This window comes from Pseudopipra pipra, chromosome 17 (genome assembly GCF_036250125.1).
Source record: "Pseudopipra pipra isolate bDixPip1 chromosome 17, bDixPip1.hap1, whole genome shotgun sequence".
NCBI lineage: Eukaryota > Metazoa > Chordata > Aves > Passeriformes > Pipridae > Pseudopipra > Pseudopipra pipra.
Window position 1 is genome coordinate 4,642,565 of NC_087565.1, and position 11,507 is coordinate 4,654,071.

At 46.1% G+C, this 11,507-nt stretch overlaps 1 protein-coding gene across 16 annotated transcripts in view; it reads left to right on the forward strand.

The window, feature by feature from the left end:
• Positions 1-11,293, forward strand: part of KCNQ2 (potassium voltage-gated channel subfamily Q member 2) — a 65,634-nt gene extending 54,341 nt beyond the window's left edge. For 9 of the 16 annotated variants that reach the window (XM_064674003.1, XM_064674007.1, XM_064674006.1 and 6 more), the window contains 5 exons: positions 139-247; positions 776-907; positions 3,784-3,891; positions 9,080-9,203; positions 9,938-11,293. In XM_064674003.1, the coding sequence (XP_064530073.1) occupies positions 139-247; positions 776-907; positions 3,784-3,891; positions 9,080-9,203; positions 9,938-10,636 (1,172 nt within the window). In that variant the 3' untranslated portion in view covers positions 10,637-11,293. Of the gene's footprint in view, positions 1-138; positions 248-775; positions 908-3,783; positions 8,038-9,079; positions 9,204-9,937 lie in introns of those variants that run through there. The other 7 variants (XM_064674013.1, XM_064674017.1, XM_064674018.1 and 4 more) reach the window with 4 other exon arrangements.
• The last annotated feature ends 214 nt before the right edge of the window (positions 11,294-11,507 follow it).

The following is an 11,507-nucleotide window of genomic DNA, read 5'->3' on the forward strand; positions in this document are numbered from 1 at the left end:
TGCTTTGGATGGTCAGCAAAGGCATCTCTGGTGCCTGCCCGGGAGTTGCTGACTGTGATCTGACTCGTCTTCCCTTGTGTGGCACCAGCACGGGAAATGGTAACATGTTGTTTTTATTCCTCTCTCTCCCAAACCCAGAAGCAAGCCTCCCTGGAGAAGACATCCCCGATGAGAACAAAAGCTGCAACTGCGAGTTTGTGACAGAAGATTTGACACCAGGGCTGAAAGTCAGCATCAGGGCAGTGTGGTAAGAGAGGGAGAGGGGGGAAGCGGTCCAGGAAAGTAAATAATAGGGAAAAATTAGTGTAAAGCCCAAGAAGTGGTGGCAAATGCTGACATGTCTGTGCTGCAGGCTGTTTTTCCCCTGGGTGGCTTGCCCTGCTTTACAGAAAATTTTGCCAGAAAGGGCGATTTTTGCTTAGGGAAGGAATAAATGGAGAAACAGGAAAATCTCCCGCAGGGATGCATCCAAATGATCGTTCTCAACAGCTTTGAGATTTAGCACTGACATTTATAAAAGTGATGCAGAGAGCACATGCACAGATGACAGTCCAAGGGGCATCAGGGACCCCCCGTCGCAGACAGGGCTTCAGCCACCAGCCCCCGCAATCCCCTTCCCCTCTCCTCTTGCCGCATCCTCTCCCAAACCTGCAGGGTTGGGATTTATTCCATTTTCCTTCCAAAGCAGCTCCCTGCAGTGTTTTTTATCTGCCATTAAGCGGGTCAGGCTGCAGCCCAGGGACCATATTTTGATTCTCCTCTCCATCTCCTGCAGCATTATGAGGTTTCTCGTCTCCAAGCGCAAGTTTAAGGAGAGCCTTCGGCCCTACGACGTGATGGATGTCATCGAGCAGTACTCAGCTGGTCATCTGGACATGCTCTCCCGGATTAAAAACCTTCAGGCCAGGCAAGAGACCCCTCTCTTTGCTTCATTTTTTTTCACTGGTTTTTGTTCGTTGTAGAGGTACTGTCACGAGAGAGACACTGTCCTTTGCAGCTACAGCTTATTCTTTTCCTAAGAGAAATCCTCAAGGAAAACATCGGTGCTTGTGGCTGGAACCCACAGGGATGAGCAGGACAGGGACTGCAGGAAGGGAGTGTTATGCCACTAAAACTGCCTTACTGCCCACCATAGGACATACAAAAATCGTGGCTCATCCTCCTATTTTATTTCAGGAGCTTTTGGCATTGATTATATCCCATAGGCAAGGTGTGTACGTATCTCCATGGTCCAGGATGCAAAGGTTTGGTGCCCCAGTCTTAAGGCAAATGTGGGTCATTTGATAACTTTCTGGAGTGGTATAAGAAAAAATTTGGTGTCCTGGTTGTGGCCCTGCTGCCACAGACAGAGAGAGCAGTGAGGAGGCAGCAGCTTCCTCCCACCATTGGGATGCTAAGCTGTTTGGGGAGGGATCCCTCCTGGGATGGCACAGTCTGCCGAAAATCTGTGCAGATGGGGGTTTCTCATCCTAGCTCACCGATGTAGATGGGGTTTAGCCGAGCTGTGTTTTAGCTTCTGTGCTCAAATTTTAAGGGGAGACATGTTAATTTTAATAGGAGAAGAAATGTGAAAAGGGCACAGATGGAACCGAGAAGGTTCCATTTTTTTTTCAAGTTTCTCTTGGGAAAAAAAAACCCCAAACAGAAAAATCTGGTCCTTTGAACAGAGGATCTGAGCTAAACCTTTTTGTCTGACCACTCCTCCCTCAGCCCTGGTGGCCCACATTGAAAAGGAGACCCCAAACTCCCAACACCCACGGCTGTGTCAGCTCAGCAGAAGTTCTGCTGAGCTTGAAGGACACCCAGAACAGTGGCAGGACTTGGCCATAGGCAACCTCCTGTCAAAATAATACACCATTTATTTTTACATTTGGAGAATGAAATTATTTCTCTTGATGGCTGTGGCAACCCAGCTTCCTCTGAAATCTGTTGAGGAAGTTTTCCTCTAATTTCAAACCCATCTAGGTCCCTGGTAGAGTCAGAAAATGTGCAAAAAAATGTGTTTGGGTATGCAAGCAGATAACATGAACCACAGGAATGAAGTAGGAAAGATGTCTTGGGAAAAAAAGGAATCTCTCTTCTGCCATGAATCTCTCAGAGACTATTTTAACTCTGCTATTTTTGATATTCAAGACACAGAGGTAACTTTCTCAGTGTTGCTGCACACTGTGCATTTCCCAGAAGGTACATTTTCCCTCGCGATGGAGACTAAAATATCCTGGAGAATTTCCTCTCTCTGAGCCTCTCACTCTTGTTCAGTATAAATTCACTGATTATAGATCCAAGATGTGTAGCTGAATATGGAGGGGGAAGAGGAGAAGGAGGGGATTGATATTTCCTGGCTTTAATAACCTGAAGAGGCCTCCAAGCTGCCTCTGCAGTGGGTACTGAGCCACTGGGGTTGTCATCTCTGCTGGCTCCAGGAGGGACACCTGAATTTTCAACCCAAGCTGATGTGGCAGATTGCCTCACTGCCCACCCAAGTCTCCCACTGCCAAGCCTTCCAGGTGATGTGCTGCAAAGCCAAAGTAGTTTGTTTGGCTGCTTTTTCCTGGGAGGTTGGGGTAAGGAATTGCAGCTTTCAAAGACCAAACTGAATTCTCCTCTTAGCTGTACCCGTGGAGCTGTGAGGATGAGGTTCTGAGGCTGGATGAGGCTAGGGCTGCCACCCATCCCATCACAGGGAAGTCAGGAGGACCAGGAGCTGCTTCAAAAATGTGAAATACCTGGATTTGGGACCCAAGGCTACCAGGCAGCTTCACTGTTCCCACTGAGCAGGAGATCAGTGATGATGATGGGAGCAGATCCCTTTGGGGCCACCCTTTGGAGTCTTCATCATCATAGCCAGGTGAACCAAGAGGTCCCATGGCTGGTCACCTGCCCAGTACCACTGGAAGGGCACCCTGTAGACAAGGTGTGTGCCTGGGGTGGCCACGGCCAATGTTGGACCGTGGCCAACGTTGGTTCATGACTAACTGGCGCCAGGGCTGTGCACCCCTGCAGTGGATCCCAGGGTGGTTTGTCACAGGGCACCTTGGAGAACAGATATTTTAATTTCCCTTTCCTTCATCAACCAATCTGGGAGCTGTGTTCCCCCTGCCAGCTCAGCTCAGCAGGGCTGGCTGTGACCTCCCGTAGCCAGGGCTTTGGCGGATTAAAGCTGCATTCAAGCATATTTCTGGGGTGTTTACATGCACTTTCCTCTTTAATCATTAAAGCCTCTGTCACTGTGTCTGCAATGTGCTCTTTTCAGTGTTGTGTTCACATTGTCTCGTGTTTCATCCTGACACCTCGCCAGCCATGGATGTCTCCCATTCATTGAGTTACACAATCCCGCAGCGTACCTCGCCGACTCCCAACAGCTCATGCTTCCCTGAGCTAGCTGAGGATGTGTTCCCTAGCCCTGGAACTGAAAGGAGAATGAATATATGTTGTTTCATATCCGAGCACCTCAATGGGATATTGCTACACATATGCAAATATATTCCAGAGGGTAAAGCATGTTGCCTGTTGTATCTGGGGCGGGGGGAACTCCTAATGGTGTTGCCGTGGTGCCTAAATCTCCAAATCTTACCCTGAGGTGGGTAAGACACCAACAACCAGGTGGTAGGAGAGAGCCTTCTGTTTCCAGCGGAATATATTTTCAAATTCTCTCTCTTTCTGTCTCTCTCTGTCGTTCTGTTTTTCAGTTGTTTCCTTCTGCAACTTTTCTGACCAACTTTTCTCTACGTGTTGCTTCATTATGCATTTTGCTGGTGTCTTTTCTCTTATTTACTTTGCCAGGATAGATATGATTGTGGGTCCCCCACCCCCTTCAACTCCCCGGCATAAGAAGTATCCAACCAAAGGACCCCTGTATTCTTCCAAAGAATCTCCCCAATACTCGCCTAGGTTAGGATTCACCAAAATGCCGCTTTCTCTGGGTTTTTTCATTTTCTTAAGGTCAAACCCCTTTCATGCCAGTTATATGACGGCATTTATCACTTAGCAAAGCAGCCTGTGAAATCCTGACACAAAGGGCTTGCTACTCTGGGTGTGCTCTGATTTGCTTTCAGTGATGAGCTTTCAAACCAGGCCAGCCAAAGGAAGACAAAAAAGGGACATTCATACAGTCATCAGTAACCATCAGTTCCTTCAGAGAGTGTGTTTTCTATTGTCAGTCTTCTTCTAGGTGCTAGAAGGCTAAATTATATCTTTCTAAAATCTCATATTTTATCAGGCTATCTTCAGGGGTAAAAGGTGGAATATTTACCCACAAAGTAAGAATGAAGTGTTTTGTAGCTGATGAACGCAGTGATCTCTGTTTCTTGCTGATGCCACTCTACTGACCATGGAGGAAAAAAATGTGTTAAAATATTACTACCATAGGACTTACATTGAAAAAATAAATAAATCCTGATTTTCCAAGGAAAAAGAGCAGGAGTCAAACCCAGCCCACAGTGAAATATTTCTCATTAAGTTCTCTCCTTAAGTAAAACCATACCTGAAGCTCAAGCCATGAGGAACATATTCTCACCAAAATACCCATTTTAGGGCATTCTAAGTTCTGGGCAGCAAGGCCATGACTGGGCTGTATTTTCACCTTGCATTGATACCACTGGAGCACAAGGGAGGTATAAATATTTGCCAGAAAGTCATTTTCCATGCAGAAACAGTAGATGATTCTTAAATGCAGAAAGCTTAGCCTCAGATATTTTTTTTCTAAATATATTTACCTCCCTAAGCACTAATATGTGACAAATCTCTTGATTTTTATTTAAGCTGCTCTGAGTAATCTTCACTAGAGAAATGTGAGTAAAAGGAATATTGAAAGCTTACCCTTACCCACTCAGCTAGCTCAAACATTTAAAAAAGAGAATTTTCCAGAAGCCCCAGGCTTTATGCTTGAAAAAAAGATAGAAAAGCATTTTTTCCCATTTCTCCTCCCTGCCAAATGATGAGGCCCCAAAATAGTATTTGAAAATGAAATAACCTTCTTATCTGCAGAAACATTTAGACTTTAAAATAAAAATACATATTCAAGTGGATTTTGTTGTATTTAACCTGTAAGATTATACGTGCAACAAACCTTACTAGAGGCAAGATTTTCATGTAAAAGCTTGTGCCTTGCACAGGGAAAAGTTGATTTCTGGATACGAGGGGAGGAGGCCTCAAACTGGGATATTTATTTTATTCAATCCAAGTCTGTTGCTGTATCAGCTTCATGTTAATGACTTTCTCTCCCCCTGTTTTTGCAGTTTCTAATACTGATTAAAAATCTGTTCACACATGCCCACTATGCTCCTGGGACATTTAGATTTTTATTTTAATAATTGCTCCCTTTTCCAGTGAATTTTTTTTTTCTTTCCTCCTTTATTCAGCTGTGGCTGCAGAAAACAGCGGAGTCCAGAAGGCTGCTGAAGTCTCTGCTCCCACCCATTAAAAGGCTTATGCTGTGCTTAAGTTTTGGCAGCTACGTCCTCCCACAGGCACCAGTGGGACTTGCGAGGTGCTTAGGGTGCCTGATGGATGGGAACCAGAGCTCTGAGCAGCCCCAAGCCCAAATCCACTTAGAAAAAGTGCAATCTCAGCTGTTATTTTTTAGACAACAGTTATTGATCAAAATTTGTTTAGAGCAAACTTTGTTGCCAAATGAAAGGGTAAGTAGCCAGTCCTGTGACATGGATGAAGGGGGTTTGGCTTCAATGCCTGGATTGTTTACAAAAATTTATAAGAGATAAAGAAAAAAAGAAAAGACCTGAATAGATATTCCCAAACACTTCATTTTTATCTCATTTGAGCCATTTGACCTTTTTGATGTCTGCTTCTGGCCCGAGGGTGACATATTACACCTCTTTGCATGCACTGTTAGCATGAAGCATAATGAAGCATGAGAAAACCTGCACTGTGGCTGATGCAAGACTTTACATTTTTTTTGTATCATTAGAAAGACGGGAAGATAACAAAGTTCACTTTAAAGAGCAATCCCCTTGTCTCTCTCCCTCCCAAACTAAGACCCAGCAGAGCCTACCAAGAACAGCAGATGGCACAGTTTGTCATGCATCCTTAGAAATCTTTGAATCCTCTTCTGCTAGGAAGGGAGAAACATGGGGCTGACTCTGGCCAGAGCTTCAGCTGAATTCTTCCCTCTGCACGTGTGTATTTGGCACAGCCAAAGCAAGTGTTGAGAGGACACAAGGCTGCCCATGGGGTGTAGAAGTGTAGAAGTGGGATGGCCATGTCAGAAGATTCTTGGCCCTTTGTCACGCAGTAAGAACATAAACTATCCCCCTCTGCTTGCAAAATAGAAATAGAAAATGTTCTGTCTTCTTCATCTTTCAAGCTTTGTGGTCCAATTTGGAAAAAATCTCAAAATCTTATAATGGCTAAAAGGACCTCCTGCTCTTGGCAGTCCTCAGCTAGGTACAGGTGGGTTGAGAGCTCACAAGGAATTTCTTCTTTTCTCTTACATCAGATAAGGCACAAATGAAATCTCTGCGCTTTGCTGAGGGTTGGAGCACTCTCCTGTGGTCCAACTTAAGCCATGGGAAGCAAAGGGGTGGGAGACCTCAAGCCTGGTTTCTCCCATCAAGAGAGAAGGACTTGGTTCACCTTCTTCTCCCCTCTCTGCGCTGAAGTCAGTGTCCCACAGCTCCCCCTCACACCATCCTTGGTGCTGACCTGCCCCCAGGGCCAGATCTGGCCCTCTGATTCCTCAGGGCTGTGTTCAAGTATAGACACAAAGGGAATGAATCAAGCAGGAATTCTGGGCTCTGGTGTCAATAGTTTATGGGAAAAGGCTTCTCAATGCTTTATGGGTGAGCTCTGTGAAGGACTTCAGTCCTGCCCCTAAATCACAGCAGGTCTAGAGGCAAGTTGTGTCCAGCCTGAAGGGGATGGACAAGTCAGTGCTGTTCTAGATGCTGCTAGTGATCATTCCATCTGTGAAGTGCCAGCTGGCCCCTGAAATGGGCTGTATGAGGTTCACTTACCAGATAGCTCTTCTCTCAAGACATGGAAGAGAGCAGAAGTTCTGCCTCATTTTCTGGAAGATTAGAATTAGGGTTGCAGGAGACTCTCTCTGTTATTACAATGCAACACTCATTTTCCCTCTCTGTGTTACAGTCTGTCCTGCCTCCCTGCTCTACTCAGCAACTGTTGAGGCACATCTCATTTCCATTAGTGGACATATATCAGTGTCAGTGCTGTGCTGGATGGGACAGGAGGACAGAGCACCCCGTTTGTTCTAGGCCTTCTGCAGCATTCAGTGGCATTTAGACTTTGGGCCTCTTTAAACGCATGTTCATTGTTTTACAAGTCTACTTGCTTGTGCATACAGGAGAGGAGTTCGTAAGTGGCTGTACTACGCCTTGACTTGTGATTCCAAACCAAGGTAGCCCGAGGTATCCAATTTAACAGCTCTTTGCTTACATGGTAACGGCATTGTCATAGGATTTCTTGTGCTGTATGTCCTGTCAGTAGTTGCATCCCTTGTGGGGAGTTCCTGTACCTGTTAATAATTTCCTTCTCCCATTACAAGAGAGAAATAAGGCATGCATATTCCTCACACTTGTAATTACAGCACTTGGTGCTCCTTGTACTCCTGTGCTTATATTGCTAAGCAAAGGGTCAAACATGGCTTTTTAAGCAGAACAGTATTCTGTCACATCCCTGCCCAAATGAAGTATCTTCTGGGATCAAAGCTAAACTCTGAAATAATTGTTGGATTATATTTTCTGTCTTTGATGTGATGTGCTCATCCACTTCATCTCTTTGAGCCAGAGCTGGTGCTGTAAACTGCTGTTGCTCTAATATAAGCTAAGGGAGCCACGCTGGTCCATACCCACTGATACCTGTCCCTTAATGTCAAACAGCCAACATACGTATGAAGTCCCTGTCAAATGTAAAGAAAACAGATGGCTCTTGTGTTGGAAATAGCCTCACGTCTCATTCCTTTCCTTGGTTTTTGTTTGTTCATTTTCCCCTGTCTGTCTGTGTTCAGCTCCTTCCTTTTCCTCCTCCTGGTGCATGGACCCATGGCCCACACGGCAGAACTGCGTAAGAAGCATTTTGAGTTTTCGCTCAAGATACCTCAACTTGGTTTCAGTCAGATTAATTAACCCTTCTTTTCCCCCTGCCACCCTTACTTTTGGTGCATTATGCAAGAGTAAAGTTTGCCTGGCATAGAATTAGGCTGTAAACCGGCCTGCCATTAAGAAGCTGTTGCAAAACTGAGAGGCTCCCCTGACTTTTGAGGGATCAAAAAGCTTCTGTGTTTACTTCTCAAAAAAAATTTATATTTGATGCCTCAAATAAGATTGAGTTCCAGCTTCCAGACTGGCTCTTCCCTCCCTTCTTCCTATACTTATAGAGCTGTATATCATCCCAGGTGTATCTATACTGGGAATGAGAAGGTGCAAATGTAACGTGTGTAAAGAAGTACCTGTATCTGCTGATTTGGCAGGAGTATCCTCTGCTGTTCCCAGCTTGGAGCTCTGCTAATAGAAAACATCTGATACAGGTGTGAACTGCAGTATCTTTGAGATGAAAACAATCTGTTAGTGTTTGGTGAGTTATGGCCTTGATGTAATTCCACTAAAACAGCACTGCACCTGTTTGTCTGGATCTTAGGACAAGCAGCTCATTTTCATGGACATGAGAATTACACACGTGCATTTGCATTGAGGAGAGGAAACTGCTGCAGAGACTGAAAAAATCCCATTGGTACATGCTAGATAGAAAACTTGATCTCCCCCCAAAATAATAATTTCTCAGCGCAAATAAGGAGTTAATTGATTTGGAAGAAAGCCAGTTAAAGAAATTCTTTGCAGTGGGTAAATTTACTGTGCATAATGTGCCGGGTTTTATCTGTATAAACAGAAATGGATAATTTCAAACTCTGCTAATACTGCTCTGAATTTTGCATCTGAATTAACACTTCAGTGCCACTGCGTGTCTGTGAGTAATTTGGAGTGTTAGTTGGGCGAGAGGCTGTTGCTTTGTCCCACGGAGGCGCGACAAGCGGAGCCCTCCTCACCTGCTGCCTCCAACTGACTCCAGGTCCTTTTCCGGGGGTGGGGGGATTTTCTGATCCCGGTAGAGTTGACCAGATCGTTGGGAGAGGATCCTCCATGACTGACAAGGATCGGACCAAAGGGCCAGCAGAGGGGGAGCTGCCTGAGGACCCCAGCATGATGGGCAGGCTTGGAAAAGTTGAAAAGCAGGTATATTGGGTCAGGAGGGGGTTCTTGTCAGAGGGTGTTGCATGCATTGTGCTGGTTTTCTCTTGCCTTTTTTCCTAAGTGAGATGTTACCATTTAGTAAAAAAAAAAAAAAGTAAGAGCCAAGATTATTTTGAAAAAGAAGAAAGGTGGATGTTATGAAAGATCCCTAGATGTCTTAGAAGCCTAAATGCCACTTTCAAACAGGCACTTTGGAGTCTGTGACATATAGTCTTCCTTTTTTTAGTGAGTTTGTCAAAAGTTTACATTATTTCTGAAAACAGCACATTGGTTTCTTTGCCACCACACTAGACACATTACAAATGAGTCCCTGAGCCTGGCTGCTCTAGCTGATGGCCTTGCTGAAGATATAAAATCTTCTTGGAAGATAAGGCTCAGAAATCCCCCTAGCCATTTGAGTCCAGACAAGTGCCAAGTGCAGGAAGGAGCTGGAAGGATGCAGGTGTGCTTCAGCTTTTCTAGAATTTGGTGTCTGTCAGAAAGATTACAGCAGCATAAGGAAAACCCTGTAACAAGGGAAACCCTGTAACAAGGTGGAGAATTAAACCTGGAGAACAGGACAATTAAATATTTACTAAGGGTTTGAGGTGGTGTGGGTCAGCATAGGCAGAGGTCATCTATGAAGCCCATCTATGCTGTTTGATGGAAGTTGCTTGTACTCCAGATGTTAATGTGCTTCAGCCTGCACGAGGCACTGGAACTGTGGTGTTTTGCAGGTTCAGTCAATGGAGAAGAAGCTGGACTTCCTGGTGAACATTTACATGCAGCGGATGGGCATCCCACCAACAGAGACGGAGGCTTATTTTGGGTCCAAAGAACCAGACCCGGCACCTCCCTACCACAGCCCCGAAGACAGCAGGGAGCACATTGACAAGAACGGCTGCATCATCAAGATCATCAGGTCCACCAGCTCCATGGGTCAGAAGAACTTCTCCGCCCCACCAGCCCCAACCAACGCATGCCCGCCCTCCACGTCGTGCCAGCGGCAAAGCCACGGCTCCTCTCCCGTCGGAGACCCCGGCTCGCTGGTCCGAATCCCACCTCCGCCCTCCCACGAGCGCTCCCTGTACAGCGGTGGGCACAGGGCGAGCGCAGAGTACCTGAGGAACGAAGACATTACAACCAAACACCATGAGAGTGCCATGAGAGACAGCGACACGTCCATCTCCATCCCCTCGGTAGACCACGAGGAACTGGAGCGCTCTTTCAGCGGCTTTAGCATCTCCCAGTCCAAAGAGAATTTGGACATCCTTAACAACGGTTGCTATGCAGCCGTGGCCAAAATCAGACCCTACATTGCAGAAGGGGAGTCAGACACCGATTCTGACCTCTGCACGCCCTGTGGTCCCCCTCCCAGGTCGGCCACGGGCGAGGGACCCTTCAGTGACATGGGCTGGTCAGCCCCCCGGCAGTGAAGCCTTCCTGCAGCCGCTGAGCCACATCCAAGCGCTGGCAGCTGCCCGCTCCAGCTGTCCACATGCTGAACTTCTCAAGGAGATCGACAGCTAAGGTTTTCCTCCTCCTAGGACATCCTTAGCTGGCAGATACTTTCTTGCAGCTTACTCTGGGTGGGGGAACGAGCAGGTCCGAGCCTGCGGTTGTGGAAGAGGTCACGGTGGTGGGCCAACTGGAGCCGTGAAGTCCAGATTTCTTTCATACTCTCTTTCTAAGATCATTAGGTGAAATTATTTCATGGAGCAGGGTAGGCAATTTGCATTTCTTGGGAATCTTCAGAAGTGCAGGGCAGGAATAAATCACCCAGCCAGGGCTTTTGTAGATCACAGGAACTGGTGGCTGACAAGTGTTAGGTGGGAGTTGCTACGTCATGGCATCCGTGATTACACCTTTAGGTGTTTTGGTGTTTGGAATGAACACGTTATTTCCGGCTTAGATTTCAGATCACATGTAATTACAGGGGGTTGGTACTCTATGGTTCCTCATTAGCTGTCAGGAAGGTGGCATAATTCCAATATAATATATGGAAATGTTGCATAGAGCCCCTGGAGGAGAGGGATGGTGGCCAGGATATCTGCATGAGCAAAAGACATGGCCTTGGAGTGGGATAGGTTAGGAAACTATCCCATCTTAGGAAACTGAAAAACTCAGAACTATGATCTTGAGTGCAAGAAGAGGGACAGGGGGCAGAGAAAAGAGACAGAAGGAGGACAAGAGACTACAGGGCTGGAATTTTCTATTTTAAACCATGTATTATATTTAATTATCCCTCCTCCTGCTGACAAGGGACCTGGGGGTGCTTTGAAAGCAAAGACAAACCAAAGGCAACCC